We start from the raw sequence: 23,379 nt of genomic DNA, 5'->3' as shown, positions 1-23,379 counted from the left end.
GCCCTGACATCTCCTAGAACACGTGTCAATGTATGGTTGAAGCGGGATCAAAACCATCTGAAGTTTCAGACAGCAGGAAAAGAAAGGGGCAGAATGTAACAAACGAATGTCTTAAAGCATAGATGGAGGAGTGACACACATCACTCACATTCTGTTCCTAAGAACTTAGTCACATGGCCACATCTACTTCAAATGGGGACTGAGAATTATAGGGCCTTGCTGGTCAGCCATGTGCTCAGCTGCAATTTCATTTCCTTGGAACAAGGGAGAATGGATTTTGGTAGACAGCTAACAATCTCTACCATGGACTCTAACCCTATTATTTTCAACATAAAGAATCTAACGTCTCATTCCGTAACTACTCTGTTGCCATCCCTGAAAACCTAACAGTTTATCATGCAAGTTACTTGACTATGTTACAGTGGGGATGAATTTACTACACACTTAAAAATTACATGAGCTCGTGTTCTGCCCTTTCTGTGAAAAACCATCAATCTCTCAGTGTTATTGCATCCAATAAAATTATATGCTTTTAGGAAAAGGCATTAAAGACTGACTGACAAAAATCACAGTTCATATTTTATATGTGGGAAATTAAGAATCAAAAAGTTACTTAACTGAAGTCCTAACTAGTCTTAGATAGTAAGTCAACCAGATATAGAATCCCTAAAACAGAAGAGAATGAACTAACACTTTCAAACACCTATGAGTATTCTAGGTGCCTGAATTAATTCAAACAAATAATTCCTGAACACTCATTATGCCACAAACAGTGTGCATTACTAGAGACTAGACGCTGTCTATGCCTTCTAGAAGTGAGGTCCAAACTTTACACATATTCTGTTTAATTTTACCTCTACTAACACCTTACACAGTAGACATCATAAATGAGGAAACTAAGACTCAGAAAGGTAGTCAATTTGCAAATGTTACTCACTAGTTAATGGTGTCATGTTAAAATCCAAATCCTCTTGGCTCCACGACCAGTGCCCTTTCCATGATGTCCTGACTCCCGATTCAAACCACACCAGACATACTAGCAATGACTTCACCAAAAGAACAGATCACGCACTTACTATCATTATCTGAATTTTTTCTCATTTTCTGACTGAAATGATGCATAAAAACTACATATGCCAAGTGAGTCCCCACTGGAAACATGATCAGAGAACTGTGCACATGGGCATACGTCACAAGTGGCAATTAAGTGCATAAAATCAGCATGACTGACCCAAGGGTGTAAACAAACAAGCAGACTGGGGAGTATTATTAATCACATGCACACTGTCTACTTAATTGCAACTCGGGCTCTTAAAAGTTAGAAGAGAAATTTCCACTGAAGGAAATTTCCAACTTGGGGGTAAGATCTCTGTTTATAATACGTAAGTATTTTAGATACACATATGCTAATACGTATGACTTCAAAAGCAGTAAAGTTGACAAATATTTAAATGAATTACTTTGTCAAATACATGAGCAAAAAACGCTGTTATAAGATTTATACAAAATCCATTTTCTTATATTCTGAATTTTGTGATGGTTGAGAAGGAATAGGAAAACGCAGGTGTGTTAAGACCTTATCATTGAGAACATCTAAATAACAAGAGAGACTTTTTCCCATTCTATCATTCAATCACTCTCATTAAAAATAAGTACCTACTTGAGATATAGAAGGGTCTGACACTACCCACTTGAGGGCAGATCTACTTTGATCTCTTTGTCTCTGTCTCTGTAGCATTAGGTTTCAAATAAAAATATATGGTGATTCATTCCATACACATGTTTATTGTTGTACATTTTATATGTAAATGTATATGTAAATTCATACATTCAAATACAGAGGCAGTCAAAGTTTTTGTCTCTTTCTACATTTAAATGCTTAGATGGGAATATGAAAGAAAGTATTAAGCTATTTACTATTCCCAGTGGGATACTAAATGAAAGCTAAGTAAGTCTCCAGAATAAAATAGAGGATTAAATCAATTTATGCAAAAAAAATCTACGTGTCTAGATTGTTTTTTGCTGTAACTACATTCAGTGTAAGGTTAAAAAAAAGACAACCTCACATTCTATTATAAAATTCAACTTCAACTACCATACTTAAATTAACTTGCTCTGAGAATAGAGACATTAAATTATATCTTCAAATCACTTACACAATAGCTCACAATATTATTACCTTAAAATGTAATTCTGATACTTATACTGAGAAGCTGGAAAGTTCCAATTGAATGAGTTAACTTGAAGGAATATTCTTTTAAGCAATTTTACACAAAATAAGCATTATATGGTCATCCAAATGCATATGCAATAAACATTGTATTTTTAAAAATTGCGCTGCAGGAGAAAGTGGTTTTATCTAAAGAACAAAAATGTTTGCATTTCTTAACCTCAGTTTAAACAAACAAATTAAGTTCCTTAACTATACTTAATGCTCTCTTTTTTTTTTTTTTTTAATTTTTTTTTTCAACGTTTATTTATTTTTGGGACAGAGAGAGACAGAGCATGAACGGGGGAGGGGCAGAGAGAGAGGGAGACACAGAATCGGAAACAGGCTCCAGGCTCCGAGCCATCAGCCCAGAGCCCGACGCGGGGCTCGAACTCACGGACCGCGAGATCGTGACCTGGCTGAAGTCGGACGCTTAACCGACTGCGCCACCCAGGCGCCCCAATGCTCTCTTTTTTTCAGTTTATTTATTTTGAGAGCGAATGTGCATGTCAGTAGGGGAGGTGGGGGGGGGGGGGAGAGAGAGGGAGAGAGAGGATCCCAAGCAGGATCTGCACTATCAGCTGAGAGCCTGATATGGGGCTCCATCCCATGAAACACAAGATAATGACCTGAGCCTAAATCAAGAGTCGGACACTCAACCAGCTGAACCACCCAGGTTTTCCCACTTAATTCTGTTTTTGACAGTATTTTTCTCAGCACAGTTCATGAAGAGTTATGTGAGTGCTGCTTTATTAACTAGAATCCATGATGTCAGAGTTTTCAACTGCAGTTTCACAACCATTAAGGAAATGATTGTTTCTTCTAAAGGTAATTTTTTTGTCAACTACATACCTAAAATCATAGTTGTCTTCCAAAATATGAAAGCATTTTTTTTCTAGCTAAGGCTCTGCTTAGCCTTAATATAACCTGCCTGTTCATTGCAATAGTTTGTTTTGAATATAGTTCAAGAACTTTAAAACTTATATTTATTGGAGCACCTGGGTGGCTCAGTCAGTTGAGTGTTTGATTCTTGATTTCAGCTCATCATGATCTCATGGGTTCATGAGTTCGAGCCTTGCATCAGGCTCTGTGCTGACAGCAGGGATTCATTCATGGATTCATGGATTCTCTCTCTCCTCTCCCAGCCCTCCACCACTCACACTCTTTCTTGCTCTAATAAATAACTAAACATTTCTAAAAACGTAACTTAAAAAAATAAAATAAATAAAATAAAAATAAAACTTTAGATATTTGCACACTGAAAAACAATTTGCTCTTGTGGTATGTCTTACTCTTATTTTGATAAAAAAAACTATATATAATGAACATATTGCTTTATAATCTTTTTTCTACTTAGCATACAGAAAATATTTTATACGTCATTACATATACTTTTGTAGTGGCTTACACAGCCTTCTTTTAAAACATCCTTTTGTGTTTTTTCATTAAAGTATTGGTAAGTCAAAGGAAACCTGATATTTATAGAAGTATACCTTCCACCAGTTAAAATCAGATCTTACCTTTGACATTCCATCTAGAGAGACACAGCTCTAGAGGGAGGAAGACTTAAATTTTAGGGTGGTGATATGTGCGTTCCTGGGAAGCTACTTAATATCTCTCGGGACCTAAAGTATTTCATTGGTAAAAGTCTAGATAATGAATATCTTACTTGTCAAGAGAGTCTCTTGAGAGGCCTTCAAAATTTAACGTCTATGACTAAAATACGCAGTTCACTGCAACCAAGCAGGGGAAAGTGTGTGCCAAGGCATAAGTGAATTGGGAAGGTGTCCTCCTCTGTGCAGCTTCACTCTCCATTGTCGGGCCCCAAATGACTCATCCCAGAGATTTTCCTTTACTTCAGGCCAATCACATTTTTCAACCAAGTAGGAGTTTATTCCTGCCTTCTTGAGCTGGCACCGACCCATTTTTCAAATTGTGTCAAGCCATACATTTTATTCAGTGACAACCTTTCTTTTTCTAAACCTCGGAAGATGAACACTTTTTTTTCCTGACTGTAAAAAATCAAATTATGTCACCTAATTTCAAGGAAAAGATCTGCAATGGCAGTCAGACCAAAAACACCATTTGTATGCAAAGAGAGTTAAAGTACTGGAAAAGTACCCTTGCCAGTAGAGTGTGGTATCATTAAACACAGAACTAAATTTGAAGCAGAAGTAGTAGAAAAAAAATATATCTTGAAATGTGATAGGGTCCATTACGCTTCTTGATGAGATTACTTGCCTCTCCAATACATTACCCAAAGGCGCTTACAAAACTGAGGGAATATATTACATTGGAATTATCAGGACTTTCTAAGTAGGTCAAATTTTGAAGCAAAAAAAAAAAAAAATGCTTCAAATTTTATGCAGTGTTACCAAAAAAATTGTAGGAACTCTACAGCAAAGGTGCTAATCACTTTTTAAAGTAAATTTACAAAAAAGTCTTACTCTTGCATAAACATTAAATGTATCGCTTTAAAATGCAGACCAACACACCTGAGGGCTGTTCTTTCACCGTCATCTTAATTCAGTTTTTAATAATAAACTGAATTTTAATTATATAAATATCTTTATTCATTTGAAACTCTTAGAAAAGTTGGGCTCCAAAAAAGTTCAAAATCTAACTCTGATCATTTTGAACCAAACAGATTCAGTCCTTACGATAAATATAAAATACTTTCTCTTCTTCCTACTGGGTTTCCATTCATGGTGTTATTACAAAACAACAAAATTCTGGTACAATGTTTTTAATAACATTTTAGTTTTCTTAGAGGTAATTCTAAAATAGCAGGTTTACTATTTGTGTAACTTTTCATATGGGAATATTGAAACATCTAGCAGCTGTAGCATATGCTTCAGAGTGCCCTAGGCAGCAACATGATTACATAAAAATTGACTTAAGAACCTATTTAATTAATTCAAGTACAAGTTGAATAAAAGAATGTTAACTGCTTTAAAAGTAAAAATTTCTTTTGAAAAATCATCTCAAGCAAGAAAAATGTAAAAATATAGGTCTGTTAATGTCTGATGTCATGTTGACAAAGGTTAGACAAATATGGACCAAAGAAGTACCTGTGGAAATAAATAATGCGAACATAGACCTTTGTGACTTGCACCTGCCATGATACCTGAACAGTCCACCAAGCAGCACCTCTTCAGATGCAGGCAATGAAGCCCCCAGTGAAGATACCATCTGGGAGCGAATACATTACGCCAATAATAGCGTATTGTGAATTACTGTGTATAATACAGACCTGACACGTTAGCGTTAGTAACTAGTGGGCCTCTGAGAAAAGGGAATGCAGAACTGTAACATTTAAATTGTGTGGGAGGGAGGAAGGAAGAGTGAAATCCCCCAGGTTTAGGCCCTAAAACGTAAGAAGAAGGTTCATGAAGATTAAAAGAGAGAAAAGCTCAAAAGGCAGAGAAAATGTCTTTAAACGATTTTACCATCATCTAGACCAACTTTTTATTTTGAAGAGGAGGAAATTCAGGATCAAACAGACCAACCAAAACGAGAATGGTGAATGGCGGCCATAGAAACCAGCTTTGCTGATGTCGCGATCTACTTAGCAAGGACACCACTTCTGATTCTTTGGGGAATTACATTCTTTCAACCAGGACTAAAAAGTTGTCCCAAATCATATAAAAATTCCAAATCATATCACATTTATTGTCACAAGAATTCAACCTAGTTTTGAATGTTAAGCCACTACAATAATGCATATGGTAAAGAGAGAGGAATTATATGGAATAGAAATAAATTGATAGAGGATTTTAAAATAAAAATAAAAAACAATAGAAAAAGCTCATGATGTTTTTTTTTTTTTTCAGGCCACCATTCCTTGTGGCATTCCCCAAACTTCATATCCCTTTTAGTCCTACTTTCTTCCTTTCGTGCAGTTTCAACTTGCACGCCACACTGAAGACTCTCAAATAGCCACCTCTACTTCTGCCATCTTGACAATGATTAATCCCTCTCTGGAACTTCCCTGAGAAACTCTACAGTGTCCTGCTGCCAGGGCAAGGACAAGTCCAGGTAATGAACATGGTACTTCACTCTTCCTGAAGGAAGGCGCAGCATACAAAATCAATCTCACTGTGTATATTCCTTGTCCTGTCTCCTTCTGTGTGTCTGCTAATAAAACATTCACTGTATCATTGTGTTTAAAACACTGTCAGGTAGGGGGTGCCTGGGTGCCTCAGTTTGTTAAGTATCCAAATTCAGCTCAGGTCATGATCTTGCAGTTTGTGGGTTTGGGCCCCACGTCGGGCTCTGTGCTGACAGCTCAGAGACTGGAGCCCGCTTGGGATTCTGTGTCTCCCTCTCTCTCTGCCCCTCTCCTATTCACCCTCTGTCTTTCTCTTGCTCTCTCTCAAACATAAACATAAACAATTTTTTTAAAATTAAAAAAATTTTAAAAATTCAAATAAAACACTGTCATTTTGATCTCAGGCTCATACTTTATCCAGGGATGCAGACAGTCACAAAAGATGTCTACTCCTTTCTAATGATGCCACTGCCATCACCCAAAAGCCACAAGCCTACATTTCTCAGTCACTGAGCTTGTTTTATTCCTTCCACCCTTCCCTTTGACAATCCATCCTAAAGGCAAAGATACATTTTTTAATTGTGGTAACAAAAACCACACAGCATGAGATCTATTCACATAACAATTTTTAAGTGTAGTGTACAGTATTATTAACTATAACTACATTGTTGTATATCAATCTCTAGAACTTTTTCATCTTGATTGACTGAAATTTTATACCCATTGAAGAGCAACTTCCCATTTTCCCCCCACTCTGGCCCTTGGCAACCACCATTACTGCTTTCTTTCCCTATGTGTTTAACTACTTTACACATATATGGAACCATGCAGAATTTTTTTCTTTCTGTAACTGGTTTGTTTCACTTAGCATTAGTTACTCAGGGTTAATCTGTGTTGTAGCATATGACAAGATATCTTTTCTTATGGCTAAATAATACTCCATTGCATATATGCCACATTTTCTTTATCCCTTTGTCTGTTGATGAACATTTAGGTTGCTTCCACATCTTGGCTAGAGTGAACTAAATATTGGAATGAACACAGGAGTGCTAATATTTCTTCAAGATCCCAATTTCAATTCTTCTGGATAAATATCCAGAAGTATGATTGGTGGATCATATGGTAATTCTATTTTTAATCTTTGAGGAACCTCTATACTGTTTCATAGCAGCTGTACTATTTTACATGCCCACCAACAGTGCATAGGGTTCCAATTTCTCCACATTCTCACCAATACTTGTTATTTTCTGTTTGTTTTTTCTTAAGGTCCACCTAACAGTTGTGAGGTGATACATTATTGGGCTTACAATTCCCTGATAACTAGCAACAGTGAACATTTTTTTTTCATATACCTGTTAGCCATCTGTATTGTCTTTGGAGAGTGCCCATTTTAATCAGGCTATTTATTTGTTTACTTATTTATTTTTGCCTTGAGTTGTAGGATGTCTTTATATTTTTTGGATATTAACTCCTCATAAGATACACGGTTTGTAAATATTTTCTTCCATTCTGTAAGTTGTCTTTTCGGTCGGTTAACGGTGTCCATTGCTGTGCAAAATTTATTTATTTTTGCTTTTGTTGCCTGTGATTTTTGTATCATATATAAGAAATCATTGCAAAGACTAATGTTATGAAGCTTTTCCTCTATTTTTTCCTCGGAGTTTCATAGTTTAAGGCATTAGAGTCTTTAATCCATTTTGAGTTGATTTTTGTGTATGGTGTAAGACAATGGTCTAATTTCATACACACAGGCATTTGAAAAAGTAATTTTAGGGGCGCCTGGGTGGCGCAGTCGGTTGAGCGTCCGACTTCAGCCAGGTCACGATCTCGCCGTCCGTGAGTTCGAGCCCCGCGTCAGGCTCTGGGCTGATGGCTCAGAGCCTGGAGCCTGTTTCCGATTCTGTGTCTCCCTCTCTCTCTGCCCCTCCCCCGTTCACGCTCTGTCTCTCTCTGTCCCAAAAATAAATAAACGTTGAAGGAAAAAAAAAATTAAAAAAAAAAAAAAAAAGAAAAAGTAATTTTACACCTTTTAAAGGTATACATATACGTATACATATATGTAGTAAAACTTTTAACATGAATTAAAGAACAATAAACCAAAATGCAGAATTGTGTTTATCCTTTGGGGGCAGGGAGTCTCAGAGGAGACAGCGCTGATAATGGTCATATTCAATTTCCTAAGTTGGTTTTATGTATGTACCTAGTATTTCACTATATTTGTACATATACATATACACAATTTTAGATATATGGACTATTTTATGAAAAAATTTAAAATAAAACTGTTTATTTTTAAAGGGGCGAAATTATAAATTATAAATTTTTTTAAAAATGAATCTAATAACTTTTAAAATGATTTTTTAATTCTAAAACTTCCCTATATGCCCATTAGCATAAGAACTTACCTCTAGAGGTCCCTGGGTGGCTCAGTCAGTAAAGCATCTGACTCTTGATCTTGGCTCAGATCATGATCTCAGGATTCTTGAGATCACCTGCCACGTCAGGCTCTCGGGATGCTTGAGATCACATCCCACGTCAGGCTCTGTGCTGACAGTGCAGAGCCTGCTTGGAATTTCCTCTCCCTCTCTCTCTATCCCTCCTTTGTGTGCACATGTGTGTGGACTCTCTCTCTCTCTCTCAAAAAAAAAAAAAAAAAAAAAAGAAGTCTACTTAAAAGTTTCCAACTCTGAGGTAAAACAGTCTAACATCCATTGGGTGGAGCACTGCTCTCTATTTCTAATCATACTGATAAATTCTACTGAAAATTAATTTACTGAGGCAGTTCATCCAAATGCATTTTATTTTTATTTATTTAATTCCTTCCACCAAACCCCAAGATGAAAACAAAGTTACAAGATTACTTGCTATACAAACTTATCAAAAACACTGATCAAGAACAGAGATCCCTACTCGCTTGCAGAAAAACCCTAGTTAAGAACTACTATTGTCAATGCTTGATGGTAAGCACTGAATAGGTCTGCATGGTAATTTATGTCAAGGTTTCTCAGCCTCAGCACTATTGACATTTTGGGTCAAATAATTCTTTGTTGTGTAAGGTTGTCTGATACATTGTTGGATATTTAACAGCATCCTTGGCCTCTTCCCACTAGAAGCCAGTAGCATAGTCTGTCCCCAGTTGTGACATTCAAAATATTGCCAAGTATTTCTGTAGTATAAAACTGTCCCCCAGTTGAAAACCACTGCTCTATATGAATAACACACTCTAGAGGTGCCCTCAGCAATAGGACCCAGCAGCCTTGACAACAGAAATACAAATAGGAAAAAAGTGCTAAGTTCAAGCAAATTACGCATTATGGGAAATCAATTTAGAGCAGCCTAAGTAACTTATTATTTCCTTGAATACTATACAGCTACATGAAAATAAGGAAATTGATAAATATAGTGCCACTTAAAATGACTCTTAAATAAGAATTAATCTTCACTGATGTATTCAATTAGCAGTAAATTGATTAGTCAATATGTCAAAATGCAGGAACATTTTAAAGAAATTAAATTTTCTGTGTATTTATTGTGTGCCAATAAGCTCCACATTACTAAATTCCATGGCATTTGTTGATAATTGATTAGCTCTTTAATTAGCACTGGATATGAGTAACCACTCATTTCTCCTGAATATTCTATGCTTTGTGTTTTCCATTTTCTCTGGCAGCTACTCATCCATCTCCTTTACTGACCAATTCCCCTCTGTCTTCCAAATTTTGGAGTCTCCCTGGTTGAGTACTGAGCCCTTAGCTTTTCTCACTTCATACTATATCCCCGGTGGTCAGATCTATTTCCACACCTTCATATACCGTCTATGTGCCATCAACTGCCTCCTTGACGTCGTCCCTTCAAAGTTCCAAGAGCATTTCAGTTGAGATGTTCAAGCCCCATCTTCAATATGACATCTCCCTTGATCCAGCTGCTCATGCCATCGGATCAGAATTGACATTTTCCTCATTCTTATTTTCCCATCTAATTAGTTATCAAATCCTATTTATTTTACTGGATCTGTCAGTTCTGTCCACTGTCCTCATCCCCACTGGTACTACTTACTGAAGGCTACAATCATTTCTGGACTTGGCTACTCAAAGAGTTTTCTAACCTGTTTCCATATGTCTACTCTTGCTTCTTAAGAACCTATTCTCCACTCAATAATTTAAAAATACTATTCAGATCATGCAACTTCCAGTGTAAACTTGCAATCACTTCTGATTGCACTTACAGCAATATGCAATTCCCTGCCATGACCTAGTAGGCTCTGCACCATCTGAACTCCTTTGCTTACATGTCCAAGCAACTTTCCCCTTTGTACATGTTTTATCCATGGTGGTCTTTACTCTCTCAGAGAAGCCAAACTCCTTACCACCTGGCACAAGCAGGTCCCTGTGACTTAGAAAGATCTTTCTGTGCCATTCAGGCTCATCTTAAAATGAGCATCTTTAGAGAGAGAGCTCTCTGATCCATCAAACCATATGTGGCCTGGTATGTAAACATTTAACATGTATCATAGCATATAATTCATACAAAGCTGCTATGAGCTCCGTATCATTTTACAGGTAAATACATCAAGGCTTAGGAAGGTTAGTAAGATACTTTCACATCACAGAGTAACAGAACTGGATCCATAGCTCTCTCATCTCCAAGCCTGGTCTCTGACTAACACACACAAGACCTTTCCCAATGTAGACAGTCTAACGAAGACAGGATATGCTTTACGAATTACAGCTTCCTTCACTTCATACAATAATGTTTACCCGCTAGTCTGTAAGATTTCGGAGACAGAAGCTGCAATTATTGATCTCTAAATCTCAAGGGCAGGTGATACTTAAAATTTGTGATGAAAGGGTCAAAAGAACAGGAAGAAAAAAATAATAAAAAATGATAAATAATAAATAATAAATAAAATAAACAAGAGAATTCATCTCTGGGAAAAAACAAGGCTTTATTTATCTAAGACTTTTAATAAAATATTTAATCCCCAAAACAGTAGGGACAAATACTGAAGATTAGGACAGGAACAAGTGGATTTGGAAGCATGAGGTCATTACTATTCAGTCTTCCAATGGCTGTGACCAAAGCCATCAGAAATTACATTAAATGCATAAAGCAGGTGACTAGGACCAGCAAAATGGCACTTTTGAATCTGTTTCTAGCCATAGACAGACATGGAAATGTCCAACTCTGAATCCCTTACAAGTAATGAATGACCTGCTCTTCCGAGATAAAGACATTAGAGAAAAGAAAACACTCGTGATGGAACAGTTCTGCAAACAATGGTTTGCAGTCACCAGCACTAAATAGCATCTTCGCTTTTGCAAAAATGAAAGAATCCAAGGATACTTTATAACCACGATCTTTCTGACTTTACTCCCTCCCCTGCCAGCAGTCTCAACTCCATTTATCCCCTTTCTCTGCAAAAAAAAAAAAAAAAAAGTCCAATTTCAAATCTCTTCCAATGTTTTTATAAGTAAAGCTTGGCTGATCCTATCAAGATGACAAAAGTTCTGTAGCCAATAAAGGAAAAATAAAGATGAGAGATTGCTGAATGCACCTGATTGCCTGATAAGAGAAGTCAATTATTTTCTATCTGATGTTTTCATTTTCAGCTGGAAATTTCAGATAATGCCTCTCTCAGTGAAGGAAAATTTTTTAAAACACCATTACTCCACTGGAGGGGAAAGAAATTTCTCCAAAGTTGTGAAATGAAACTCTTCCTTCATTCACACACTGGTTTTTATTTTTACAGTCGTACCAGTAATCTGAAAGAAAAGGCACTGAAAGTCAATTCCAGGTCTCTAAAATGTCTGACTGTGCATGACCCAGTTCTCTTCAGCACCTCCCAGAAGATTCAGCCAATTTTTATTTCTGCAGTGCACCATTGTTTATCATTTGTTTTACAACGGTTCTGCATGTTCTTGAAAGTTGACACAGATGAATTTCACCCCTCGTTTACAAAAACTCAAGAGAGACGAATAGCCTTAAAAACTAAATCCGCCACTGAGACATGGTTAATTTACTAAAAGAGCATTTCTTTTTTGTCCCCCTGTCAGTTCAATATTTACTTCCTTACAGTGGTAACTCCACCTCCACCAGAGCCTCTTTATTTGTAAAGATTTCTGACAAATTTCCAGCTTATAATTAGGCATTATGAAAATTCACTGTGGGAAATCTATTGCTAGACAAAAGCTTTTCCATTCGCTTTGCTTTAAAGGAACACTGATGACTTTCACCTTGGAAAGGCTAAGAGCAAAATCATGGATGCATTTTGACTGCATATGTATGAATAAACTGATTTCTTAAGGACAAATGCTCTAAGACAGACCTGGAACAGAATCCTAGCTGTCTCTTATTAGCTGGGTAATCAAAGGTAAGTTGCTTCATCTGTCTGTGCCTCGGTTTCCTTAGCTATAAAATGAAGATAGTAACACTAAGCGTCGCATGGGCATATTAGGAGTATTAAATGAGGAAACCACCCAGCGCAGTACAAGGCACATGGTAAATGCTCAGTAAATAGCAGTCATTAGTGTTTTTATTAACAGAGAGAAATAAGAAATAAGAGAGTCCTCACTTCCCCACTTACTGCCATCTTCAGAATTCCACCATCCTCCTTTACTAATGAAGAAAGCATCTAGGCAGCTTGCAGCCCTGGAAAACCACAGCAAGCCTAGGGGGTCCTGTCTCTGAGAGAAAGGACAATTGTTCAGATCTGAGGCAGCTTCTCAGGCCCTGCAGCATTGCCTAAACCCACTGACAACACACCCCCTCTCCGGGATGAGAGGGGCTCGTGCCTCTCTCCCCAGACTGACGTCTCCTTGTTCTGTCAGCTGAAGCAAATTTCTAGTCCCTCATCCTCAAAGCTAGAGTACGGACAAGACATGCTCTGACACTCTTCAGAGAGAATTAATTCGGAGCTGGTGGGGAAGAGCAAGAGCAGGGAGTTTTCAGGAGCCCAGGAACAAGTAAGACATCTCCATGGACACTTTCCCTGGCCTCACATCATCAAATAATCAAAAGAAAGCAACGGTCAGAAATCAACCAAGTATGCCCAGACACATGTTTGGCTTTCTGTCTGAACAGAGCTCATCCCTCCTATGACTCTAATCATTTCAGCAAACAGTTGGGGAGCTAATACAGAGTGAGCTCTCTGTATTCTCAGCACTTGGCCAAGTCTTTACATGTACGGACAGTCTCATTGTCTCCTATCTTCAAAAACATCAATACTGTCATTTTTCTTCATTTTTCAGGTGAGAAACCAAGGCATAGAAAGTTCAGGAAACTTCCTTGGTGCACTTGGGTGGCTCGGTTGGTTAAGTGTCTGACTTGGGCTCAAGGTGTAATCTTGTGGTTCGTGAGTTCACACCCCACATCGGGGTCTCTGCTGTCCGTGTGGGGCCCACTTCGGATTCTCTGTCCCCCTGTTTCCCTACTCCTCTCCCACTCACACACTCTCTCTCTCAGAAATAAACATTTTTTAAAAGACAAAGATTGGGAAACTTCCTAAACAAAACACTGGATTGCATGGAACCACAATTTGACCCAGTCTAGCTCCAAGTCCTTAATCTTCACGCCTCTCCTCTATGCCCCACTCCCATTGGCCAAACAACTGGAAAGTTGGTCTTGCTTTCTCTGATTCATAATTTAATATTCTGTAAGGATATTTCTCTAAAACTTATGTTACTGAACTGGCAGGAGCTTTGAACAGATTCTAGGCCTCTTTCATTTAATATTCAGAATACGCACATTTAAAATATTATAATTCTACTAGCACTGAAGTGGGAACTCCATCACAGAGGTGTGGATGAAACAAAGTGGACCCTGAGTCCTGTGCCTCTTGAAGCTTTGTGATAAGGCACAGGGAATCTGTGCACAGTGCACTCTACTTCTGTTTGTATTTGAGATTCTCCATAATAAAAAGTTAAAAGCAATAAAAATTTAAACCACAAACAAGATAACTGAAGATCTTAACCCATTTTAGGATCCAGACACCTGGGTTCAGTAACTCAATATTTCTTTGGACAATGTCTCTACTGGATTGATTGCAAGAACTAAGAGTGCAGGAACTTATTCATCAAAAATTTTACTAATACGAGAATCCTTCCCCAGGAGTATTTTACTCTCATCTATCTGGGACAACGAAGATATTCTCGGAGTTGAACCTTTGGCTCACTCTAACATCTGCTGTTCCTGGAGCTACTGCTGCTGATAGGAAAAACCTTTTCCTTCCTTCCCCGCAGCGGGTTTCTTTCCACAGCCTACAAACTACTAAAGACTATTTGCATAATCAAACTAAAAACTTCCACCCCTATAGCCTTTTCACAGTTCTCTTAAAAGGTGAAAAGAGACAAACTTACCCGTTCTGTTGTACATTCCCTCTTTGCCAAAATGTGCTGTGGTTTCGAAAACTAGCCCAGTGCTTCTGAACTTTTCTGTATCCGTTATAATATTAAAGAGCCACAAGGAAGGGAAGTGGTTAGTCAACTTGCTAATTTTATCAGTCCCTCCCACTGGTTAAATAGTACCTGATGCTACAGACCCGAGATCAGTTTTCCAGCTCACTTCTCTGGTACAGCACGCCTTTATAAAAACAACCTAACTTGAGGGGAAAGAGAGTGACAGTCAGTATCTAGTTCATAGGCATGAGACACTTAATGAATGAACGTTTTATTACTATTAATAAGAAGCCCGACAGACTACAGAAACCAGCGATTTTGCAAAACGAGGAGGAGGAGGAGAGAGAATGTCTGTCAGCTCCATACTCTAAGCATACTCTCAGTCGGGTGTGCAGAGGAGTGATTTTAATGCAATCAGAGGATGTGTGGGAAGTAGCTGGTGTTTCACTGCTGATAAATTCTCTGCCCTGGAATGGAGCCAGTTTACCGGATATATACACTTCCACAACTTGGGGCCCTGGCTAGGACAAGTCTCTTCCTCCAGAGTTTATCAATTAAAACATAGGGCCAAGTAAGGAATATGCCTCTGAATGAGGGAAAACTAAGCGTCCTTTAAAGAAATCATGAACTGTCTTATGGTTGTAAGTATCTGCAGTAAATGAAAAGAAAATACACAACCTAAAGACAGATTTTAATGAGATAAAGTAATTCTGATGTGACAATCCAACTCCAAAAATAGCAATATATAAAACACTGGCTCCCCAGAAACCTCTATCACAGGATTTTCTAAGTTATTTAAATGTATGGCATTTGAATTAAATATGGAATACTCACTTTGAAGTGTATTTCCCACCATATCATTAGGGCAGTGGGAAAAAAAATTTTCTGAAAATCAAATCATTACAGTAACTTCTGCCTCTGATTGGCTGAGAAATTGAAAACTTCAGTCCCTTCAGAGAAATTCTGGCAGTTTTTATATAATTGCATATGGTGGTAGCGTTTGCAAAAAGAATTAGCTTTGGTAAACTAAGGCACGCTAAGGAAGCTAGCAATTCATTACTGTCACTTTTCCTTTCTTAGTGTTCTTGCTACTCACCCAATCAAATGAAGAAAGGAAAAATTTGGTGAAACTAGTGAATTTATTTTCCACCTCCATAGTTTGTTTTCTAGTTAGAACTAAGAAAGTATACTGTACTGAGGTGAAATACCAGCCATACCTTGTTCTGAGATCCCAGCTCCAATCTGCCTTGAAGAGCAACAGTTGCACATTTCTAAGCCCTCAAGGTCATGTCTGCCTAACTGTGTGAGTTTAAGAGGAGGAGCAAATACCTGAAATCAACATTTCACACCCATGGCCCTCCCACCAACATCGGTGGCTTCTGTATCTTCACAGAAGGAAGAGAAAAACACACAGAGTTCTAGAGCAAAAAGAAGGGAAGGAAAATGAAAAAGACTCACACTCTTTCTCTAAAATTTTTTGCAGCCTCCCCAGGCTTCTACATTCAGGGCCACCTCCTTGGCCTCTTCCAGAAGCCTTCCTTCTCCATTCAAACATACCAACTTGCACCCTCTCTGAAGTTCATCTCAGTCTAGCCATAAATTATTTCTATGGAATGTCTTTCTAGAAGACTGTCAGCCTCTTTAGGACTTAGATACATCCTTGATGCCCACCTAGAATATTAAGCTTATGGATCACAAAGCCCCTCTTTTAAAACAAGTATTTTGCAAGGCTCTTTTACTGACCTAAAATGAAACTCAGAGACTCTGAATCCAACCTGAATACAGTATATTTTTGCAAACTCAATGAAGTGCTGGGGCACCTGGGTGGCTCAGATGGTTAAGGTTCTGACTCTTGATCTCAGTTCAGATCATGATCACGTAGTTTGTGAGACTGAGCCCATGTCGGGCTCTGTACTGACAGCACACAGCCTGCTTGGGATTGTCTCTCCCTCTTCTCTCTCCTCCTCCCTCACTCACACTCTCTGTCCCTCCCCCCCAAAAAAAATAAATAAACTTAAAAAAATCAATCAAGTGCTCCCATGCATGAGTATGTACACACTTCAGAAGTCCTCCAAAACTTGCCCTACCTCCCAATGAGCAAATCCAGATTGAAGAGATGTAAGAAGAATCCAATATTTACAAGAAAAGTAGGAAAGTGAAACACTGGACAGTTGAGTAGATGGGAAAATAAAATCTAGTATTAAAATAAGAAATAATAAACCAGACTTATCATCACATAATAAAGTAAAAGGAAAATAACACTAAGTGAAGTCCAGATAACATGCTAAGGAAAATTACAGACTGTAGACCTAAAGAAAATGTGAAAAAATGACTAATATTCTCTTCCAGAAGCTGAGAATTTTTCCTTATTTATAAAACATTTTACAGGAGCATGAACTTCTCCTTTTTTCAATACTGAACCAGAGAGCTACAGATGCATACTGATAGAGCTGTGCGTGTTGGTTAAAATCCCATGAGCCACATTGTTGCCAGTGACATGGTTCTCCAAATGGTGAACAATTTGTCACAGAGCTTCTAACAATAAAATTTGAAATTACACGATAGTTGTAGCCCTAGAAAATTCTGTGTACAATAAAATTGAAGAAAACAGTTTCATATATGTAGCAGACTTTGTTGTTAGGCTCAAATAATTATAGACAGACGTTTCACGCATATGACTATCCAAAGAAATATTTGAAATGCATGGCTTAAGAAAAATTTTTCCAGGTGTAGCAGTGTTCCTCCCATTATAAGACCCCTCATGACCATGAGACTGGCCCACTAAATACCAGAAGCACCACCTGAACATTGTGGCATCCAGAAAACATTCTCACAATTTTCCAATCCTTGGCTTGGAGGTCAGCACAGCCTCATGAAGAGCCACCACCCAAGACAATCCACGACCCTTGGCAAATTGAGCTGCTTCGGAAGTCAGGCAGGAACATCAAGAAGTGAAGGAAACCAGGGGAGGGTTACGCGAAAAAAGGACACGGCCCTCGGCTCACGTGAGCCACCATTAGCAGCCACCATGGGCTCCTACCCACTGTAACCTACAGATTATGAGCAGTGCAGAACCTTCTGTCTTTCAAGGGAAAGGAAGGAGACATCTAGATTTTTATGCAAAATTCCACTTTTCAAAAGATTGGCAAACACTCTTGGGATCAAACACAATTTTTCTGTGGCTAACATGATCTCTAACATGAACAATTTGGTCAATTACAAAAAGAAGCTGTAATAACATTTATAAAATATGCAATGCCAAAATATGATATTTAGTGTAAAAAGCAGGTGACCCAGCACTCTGATCTCATTTTGTAAAAACAATTATATATAAATTATATACGATCAACCCTGGAGTATCTGCCAACATGTTCACAGGAATTCTCTACTGATAGATATTTCTTTTTCCTTTTCAACATTTTCTAATCTTTCTAAGATGGGCACATAGGTTTTACAATAAGAAATAAGCAACAGAAAGTATATTTAGTTTTAAAACATTAGAGAGAAGACAGTAGCTATAAAAAGCTCTTTGAACACAGAAAGGACCACGGTTAAAATGTACAAACAAATAAAATTCATCTCAAATACCAAATTCTGCTCCATGTCAAGCACTGGCTAAAGACCAGATGTAAAAATCAAGCATTCTGCAAACCAGAAGAAGGCTGTGCCCAAATACTAGGATTCACTACATTGGGTTCCAGATAATGGGTCATTACTTTATCTCCTTTATTAGCCAGCCAGAGCCCACACAGGCAAAATTGAAGACTGAGTGCATGACAAAGAAATACTCAAGTAACTGTCGATTAAAAAAGATCTAGTCCTTTAAAAAGGTGAAAAAGTAAGTTTTTCTATGAGCTTAATAATAATAACAAGAAGAAAGTTAATCTTTAAAATGAAAGTGTCTTAACAATTTAATTACCTTTTTCCTATTTACAACATCAACAGAAGCTGGGTCATGTTTGAGTTCAATAAATTAGTTTATTAATCTCCTCTAAGGCTTAAGAAATACTTCATAAAACCTCTCTTTTTTGCAAGCCAGTTTTATCCTTCTATCTGCTGAAGACTTGGACCACATTTTACTCCTATAAAAGCTTATTTTCTCCCAAATTAGAAATATTTAATTAGAAACGTTTCAGAGCTGATCCTCCTAGGGACCAAACATGACATCCTAGAAAAATAAGCTAAGATCTTAAAAAATCATACATAATAAGACGATTTAAAATGCCCAGGTATACACACTAAAAATTCTGCAATCGCTACTGATTTTTTGGGAATTAATAAAAATGTACTACCAGACTGTATAGAAAGGAACTTTAGAACCACAGAAACTGGTGTGGAAATGATGTTACCATTTCTAGAGATGTTACTTTTTCCTGTTAGAGAGTACAGTCATGCCACTGCTTACTTTGAAAGGAATTCACCCTTTCTCCAGGCTTCAGCTATATGCTGACTAGAGCGTCAGTCCCTAAATACGTTTTCAAGTTTGTTCATTTCCATTCTGCAGAATCAGAAGATTATACAGTCTGTGAACTAAAACTTTCCTTTCAGTTATGTCTTTCAATTTTGATGACAAAAGCAGATGTTTGCAGGTCTGAAAGTTGCTAGTTCGACATTGTTGGGGAACCTAGGGTGAATGCAACAAACTTACCAATTGCCCAGCATAAAATGCGATATGAAAATCTCATACGCACAGTATCATGCAGCATGTCTTTCTGAGAAAAGCATCCCAAATATAGTTTCTTTAAAATGCTTTAGGCATCTGGATTAAATTTGCTACTAAGGTGATTATTTTTAGGCAAGATCCTGCATATTGCCATATATTCAAATAAAACTTTTAAAATTGCCATTGAATACAACACATCTAATACTTGTTGAAAGGAAAGGAATATCATTCATGTGTGTGTGTGTGTGTGTGTGTGTGTGTGTGTGTGTGTGTGTAACACATAGTATTCAAATACACTAGTTATCAAATAAGTGTAAATTATGAAAGATTAACATTTGAGGCTATCAACTGAGGCTAATCAATTGAGGCTAATAGAAGATGATGACAAGCTCATGATGTGAAAAGCACTCTCCTATACTACTGATAGGAGTGTAAATTGGTACACCATTCCTGGAGAAATAATTGTCACAGTGTATAAGAATCTTTTTCAAAATTCATGCTCTTTGAGAGCGACTCTTTTTCCAGGCATCATTTCTAAAGGAAAAAAAATAAAAATAAAAGATGTAAAATGATGATTCGTGTAAATGAACTTCCATTACACTGTTATTTTAAAAAGTTGTTAAACACCTGCAAATCATCTATCTGCCCAACATAAGGGGGATAATAAAAGAAATTATGGTGTAATTATATGAAAAAGTATAACACAACTTCTACAAATCATGATATTAAAAATATGTAATGACACTAAAAAATGTTTATAATACAACGTTAGGTAAAAAAGTTACAAAATGTGTATGTATTATTATCCATATCTTGGAACACAAACATTCTCCATTCATAACCTTACATGTCACAAATAAAATGTATCTGCATATTCAATAGAAAAAGACCAAAAGCCCAGGATGTGAAGAATAATTATCTCTGGATGGTACAATTATAGATAAATTTTATATTCTTCTTTTTACCTTCTCTTTTTGACCAAGTTTTCTACCTTGAGCATTAGGAAAAAAATACTTCATAAATCTGAAGACATCAAAAAGTTGTGAAGCACTCTTCATGGATGTCAGAATCTTCTTCATTATCACAGCACCCTCTACTTGGTCTTTAGTCTTCAAAAGTACATTTTATTGTTACTTTGGCTTTGTGGACTTCTCATTTTACTCCTTGATAAAGTGAAGCTTGCCTAGAAACTCAAGACAATTTAGGGTGAAATCAACCTTAAGTTGATGTGTTATGTTATGTTAATGTGTCAGCTGGTCATCGTAGTTTACTCCATAAGATTTAGTTACTCTTAAAAACAAACTGTTGGGCCGCCTGGGTGGCTCAGTTGGTTAAACGTCTGACTTCGGCTCTAGTCATGATCTTGCAGTTCCTGAGTTTGAGCCCCGTGTTGGGCTCTGTGCTGACAGCTCAGAGCCTGGAGCCTGCTTCAGATTCTGTGTCTCCCTCTCTCTCTGCCCCTCCCCACTCACACTCTGTCTCTCTCTCGCTCTCTCTCTCAAAAATAAGTAAACATTAAAAAAAACTGCTAAAATCCACACCCAATTAATTGCAAAATAAATAAGCAAATTTTTACCTGGGACAATAGTAACAGTGAGTGTTGGATTTAAATCAAGCCAAGGAGAAAGAAATTCATTTTCATCTAGTTTCCATAATACCAAACAGTTGAAAATTGTAACTTATTTAATTATCTCAACAATGCTGAGAGTTAAGTTTTCTTCCATCTATTTTACAGATGAGGGGATTAATTTTCTCAAAGACTAGGTAAATTGACGAAGGTCTCATATTTCATAAATGGAGAACCAGAACTGACTACAGAAAATTCTGGCTGCGAAACCACTGTCTAGCATATAAAAAGAGGTGTTTCTTTGGAATTCAGGTAGTGCACCCGGACAACTTAAAGAATAAAGTCTTAGAAGATTATGAAATAAATTAGATTATTAATAAGAATAAAACATACTTTTTTCCTCTGGAGTTACTATTATGGAAGATGAAACAACTAACAGAAAATTGGGGGAGGAGGGGGAAACACACAGTTGAATTAATAATTGAGGTCATGTTTTCTGAGCCCAAAATCAGAACACATGATCTGGACACATGACATAGACATGGTACCAGTCTCCTGTTTCGTGTAGCCATCCTATGTCCAATGTTTAATGGGGGAGGTGGGGCGGGGAGGGGGTTTAAATTGGCATCTTATATATTATTTGTAAATACTAAATAAAAGTCACATTTTTTACTTCAAAGGGAAAGTTTCAATTACAAGTAATATATGTTCCTCAAATCAAGTAACAGAAAAAAATTTATGAGGGTAGAAGTAAAAACTATCTCATCACGCTACACTACAAAAAATAGCCATTGTTGACGTGGTAACCTCCCAGATTTCTATTCACATACAAAACAGCATAGTAGGAATTAGGAAAATGAAGGCTGGTTAAATTGGCCAAGTAGTATAGTTGGTGACATGAGGCAAGGCTTGAACAGAGATGTGTCTGACTCCCACAGGAATGTTTTTTCTACCTCCCATTTTGCCAAAGGTAGGGGGATGGGTGGAATACTCCACAAACACAGAAACTGAAGGGGAGTATTCAATTGTCTGTTTTTAATACTTTCATAAAATGCAAAATATTAGATGGTTGACTCTGTCATTTACTACTATCTCCCTTTGAGCAAATCACTGAATTTCCCCAGGCAGAATGTTCTCACCTATAAATAATGGTGATAACTTCTAGAGTTTTGAAAGAGTCAATGACTCAGTAACTAAATGGAATTAAATTTTAGTACTTAAGAATCTCTGTTTGAGAACAACACAACACTCTTGGGCATCAAAATGCAATGCTAACCTTTGGGAGTTTAAATGAATTAATTAAGATACCATTTGGGCCACGTATACTGACAACCCATTCTGCAAAGAGGAATGATAATCAGTTCAACAAATAATAGCCTGCTGTTCTATTTTCTGCGACATGACTTGGTATTCCACCAAGTTTAAAAATAAATCTTTTACTCACCTTTGATTGACTCTCTCTCCCTCTCCTTACATTATTACTATGCCCTACTATGGAATGCCTCCCTCTGCTGGGTTAAAGTGTGCTTTGAGTATTAGAAACGGAGGATCAGAAAAGGGTCAGAGTTCCATGTATCCTTTCTTTCTCTCTAAACAGTGCCTAAAATCCCCCAGAATTTCCAACATTTCTTTCAGGCCCCAGTTCCAAGGGTGAGAAACTTCGATCACTAAAACAGTCCTGGGTTCCAGCTGTTCATGTAGAGACTGGGTTGTACTAAGTGAAGATCATACCCTGCACGAGGCAGCAAAAAGGAGTACCCAGACCCATTCAGTTATGTGCCCACTGTGAAATGCCATTACAACATTCTTTTGTCTCCCGAAGGGATAAGTACCTCACCAAGTCACACACAGTCCAAATGAGCTGCATTCTTCTAAAGTAGTTTCCACTAACTGATAATCACTTTCACTCAGTGCAAATATGTGACTTCCCTTTCTGGAAAAGGTCTTGAGACCTTGCAATGTTTTCTTTAACAATAATAATCTTGTTGTTTCACTCTCATCTATTCCCCTAAGAATTAAAATGTTTTTATTTCTCAATACTAGGGATTCTCAGGGACCATTCTGGGATTTTCCTAAAAAGTTTGCCTACTGTACTACCACTCACTAACTAGATAGTCTTAGAAATGTTATTAAATGTTCTGGCCTTTATTTTCTCATTTACAAAATGGGGCTAATAATGTCTATTTCATAGAATTGCTGTACATATTAAATAAGATCAGTTATATAAAGGGCCTTCACACAATGACCAGCACATTTTAAATGGTTAATAACTGATAACTACAATTTGTGTAAGTAATCATAAACAATATTTATACAGTTTTCTCCTCTCCACTCTGAGAAGGATATTATAATGACTGTGTAACTGTATGTATATTCTTTCCATATTTTTTAAGGTGGCTAAAGGCCCATTTAGGCCCTTTTCCCACAAGTTTACTATACAGTTTTTTAAATCCTTTTAAGATCCATAATCCTACTGAATCAGGAATAAAATGTATA

The 23,379-nt window shown here is 37.3% G+C and overlaps 1 protein-coding gene across 8 annotated transcripts in view; it reads right to left on the bottom strand.

Moving 5' to 3' along the window:
• HDAC9 (histone deacetylase 9) overlaps window positions 1-14,669 on the bottom strand; it is a 741,574-nt gene extending 726,905 nt beyond the window's left edge. For 2 of the 8 annotated variants that reach the window (XM_030308055.2, XM_030308057.2), the window contains exon 1: window positions 14,615-14,656. In XM_030308055.2, the coding sequence (XP_030163915.2) occupies window positions 14,615-14,630 (16 nt within the window). In that variant the 5' untranslated portion in view covers window positions 14,631-14,656. Of the gene's footprint in view, window positions 1-14,614 lie in introns of all 8 variants that reach the window. The other 6 variants (XM_030308059.2, XM_030308061.2, XM_030308058.2 and 3 more) reach the window with 4 other exon arrangements.
• Between the last annotated feature and the right edge of the window lie 8,710 nt (window positions 14,670-23,379).

This window comes from Lynx canadensis, chromosome A2 (genome assembly GCF_007474595.2).
Source record: "Lynx canadensis isolate LIC74 chromosome A2, mLynCan4.pri.v2, whole genome shotgun sequence".
NCBI lineage: Eukaryota > Metazoa > Chordata > Mammalia > Carnivora > Felidae > Lynx > Lynx canadensis.
The sequence above is the reverse complement of the archived record's forward strand: the minus strand, read 5'-3'. Positions and strand labels throughout refer to the sequence as shown.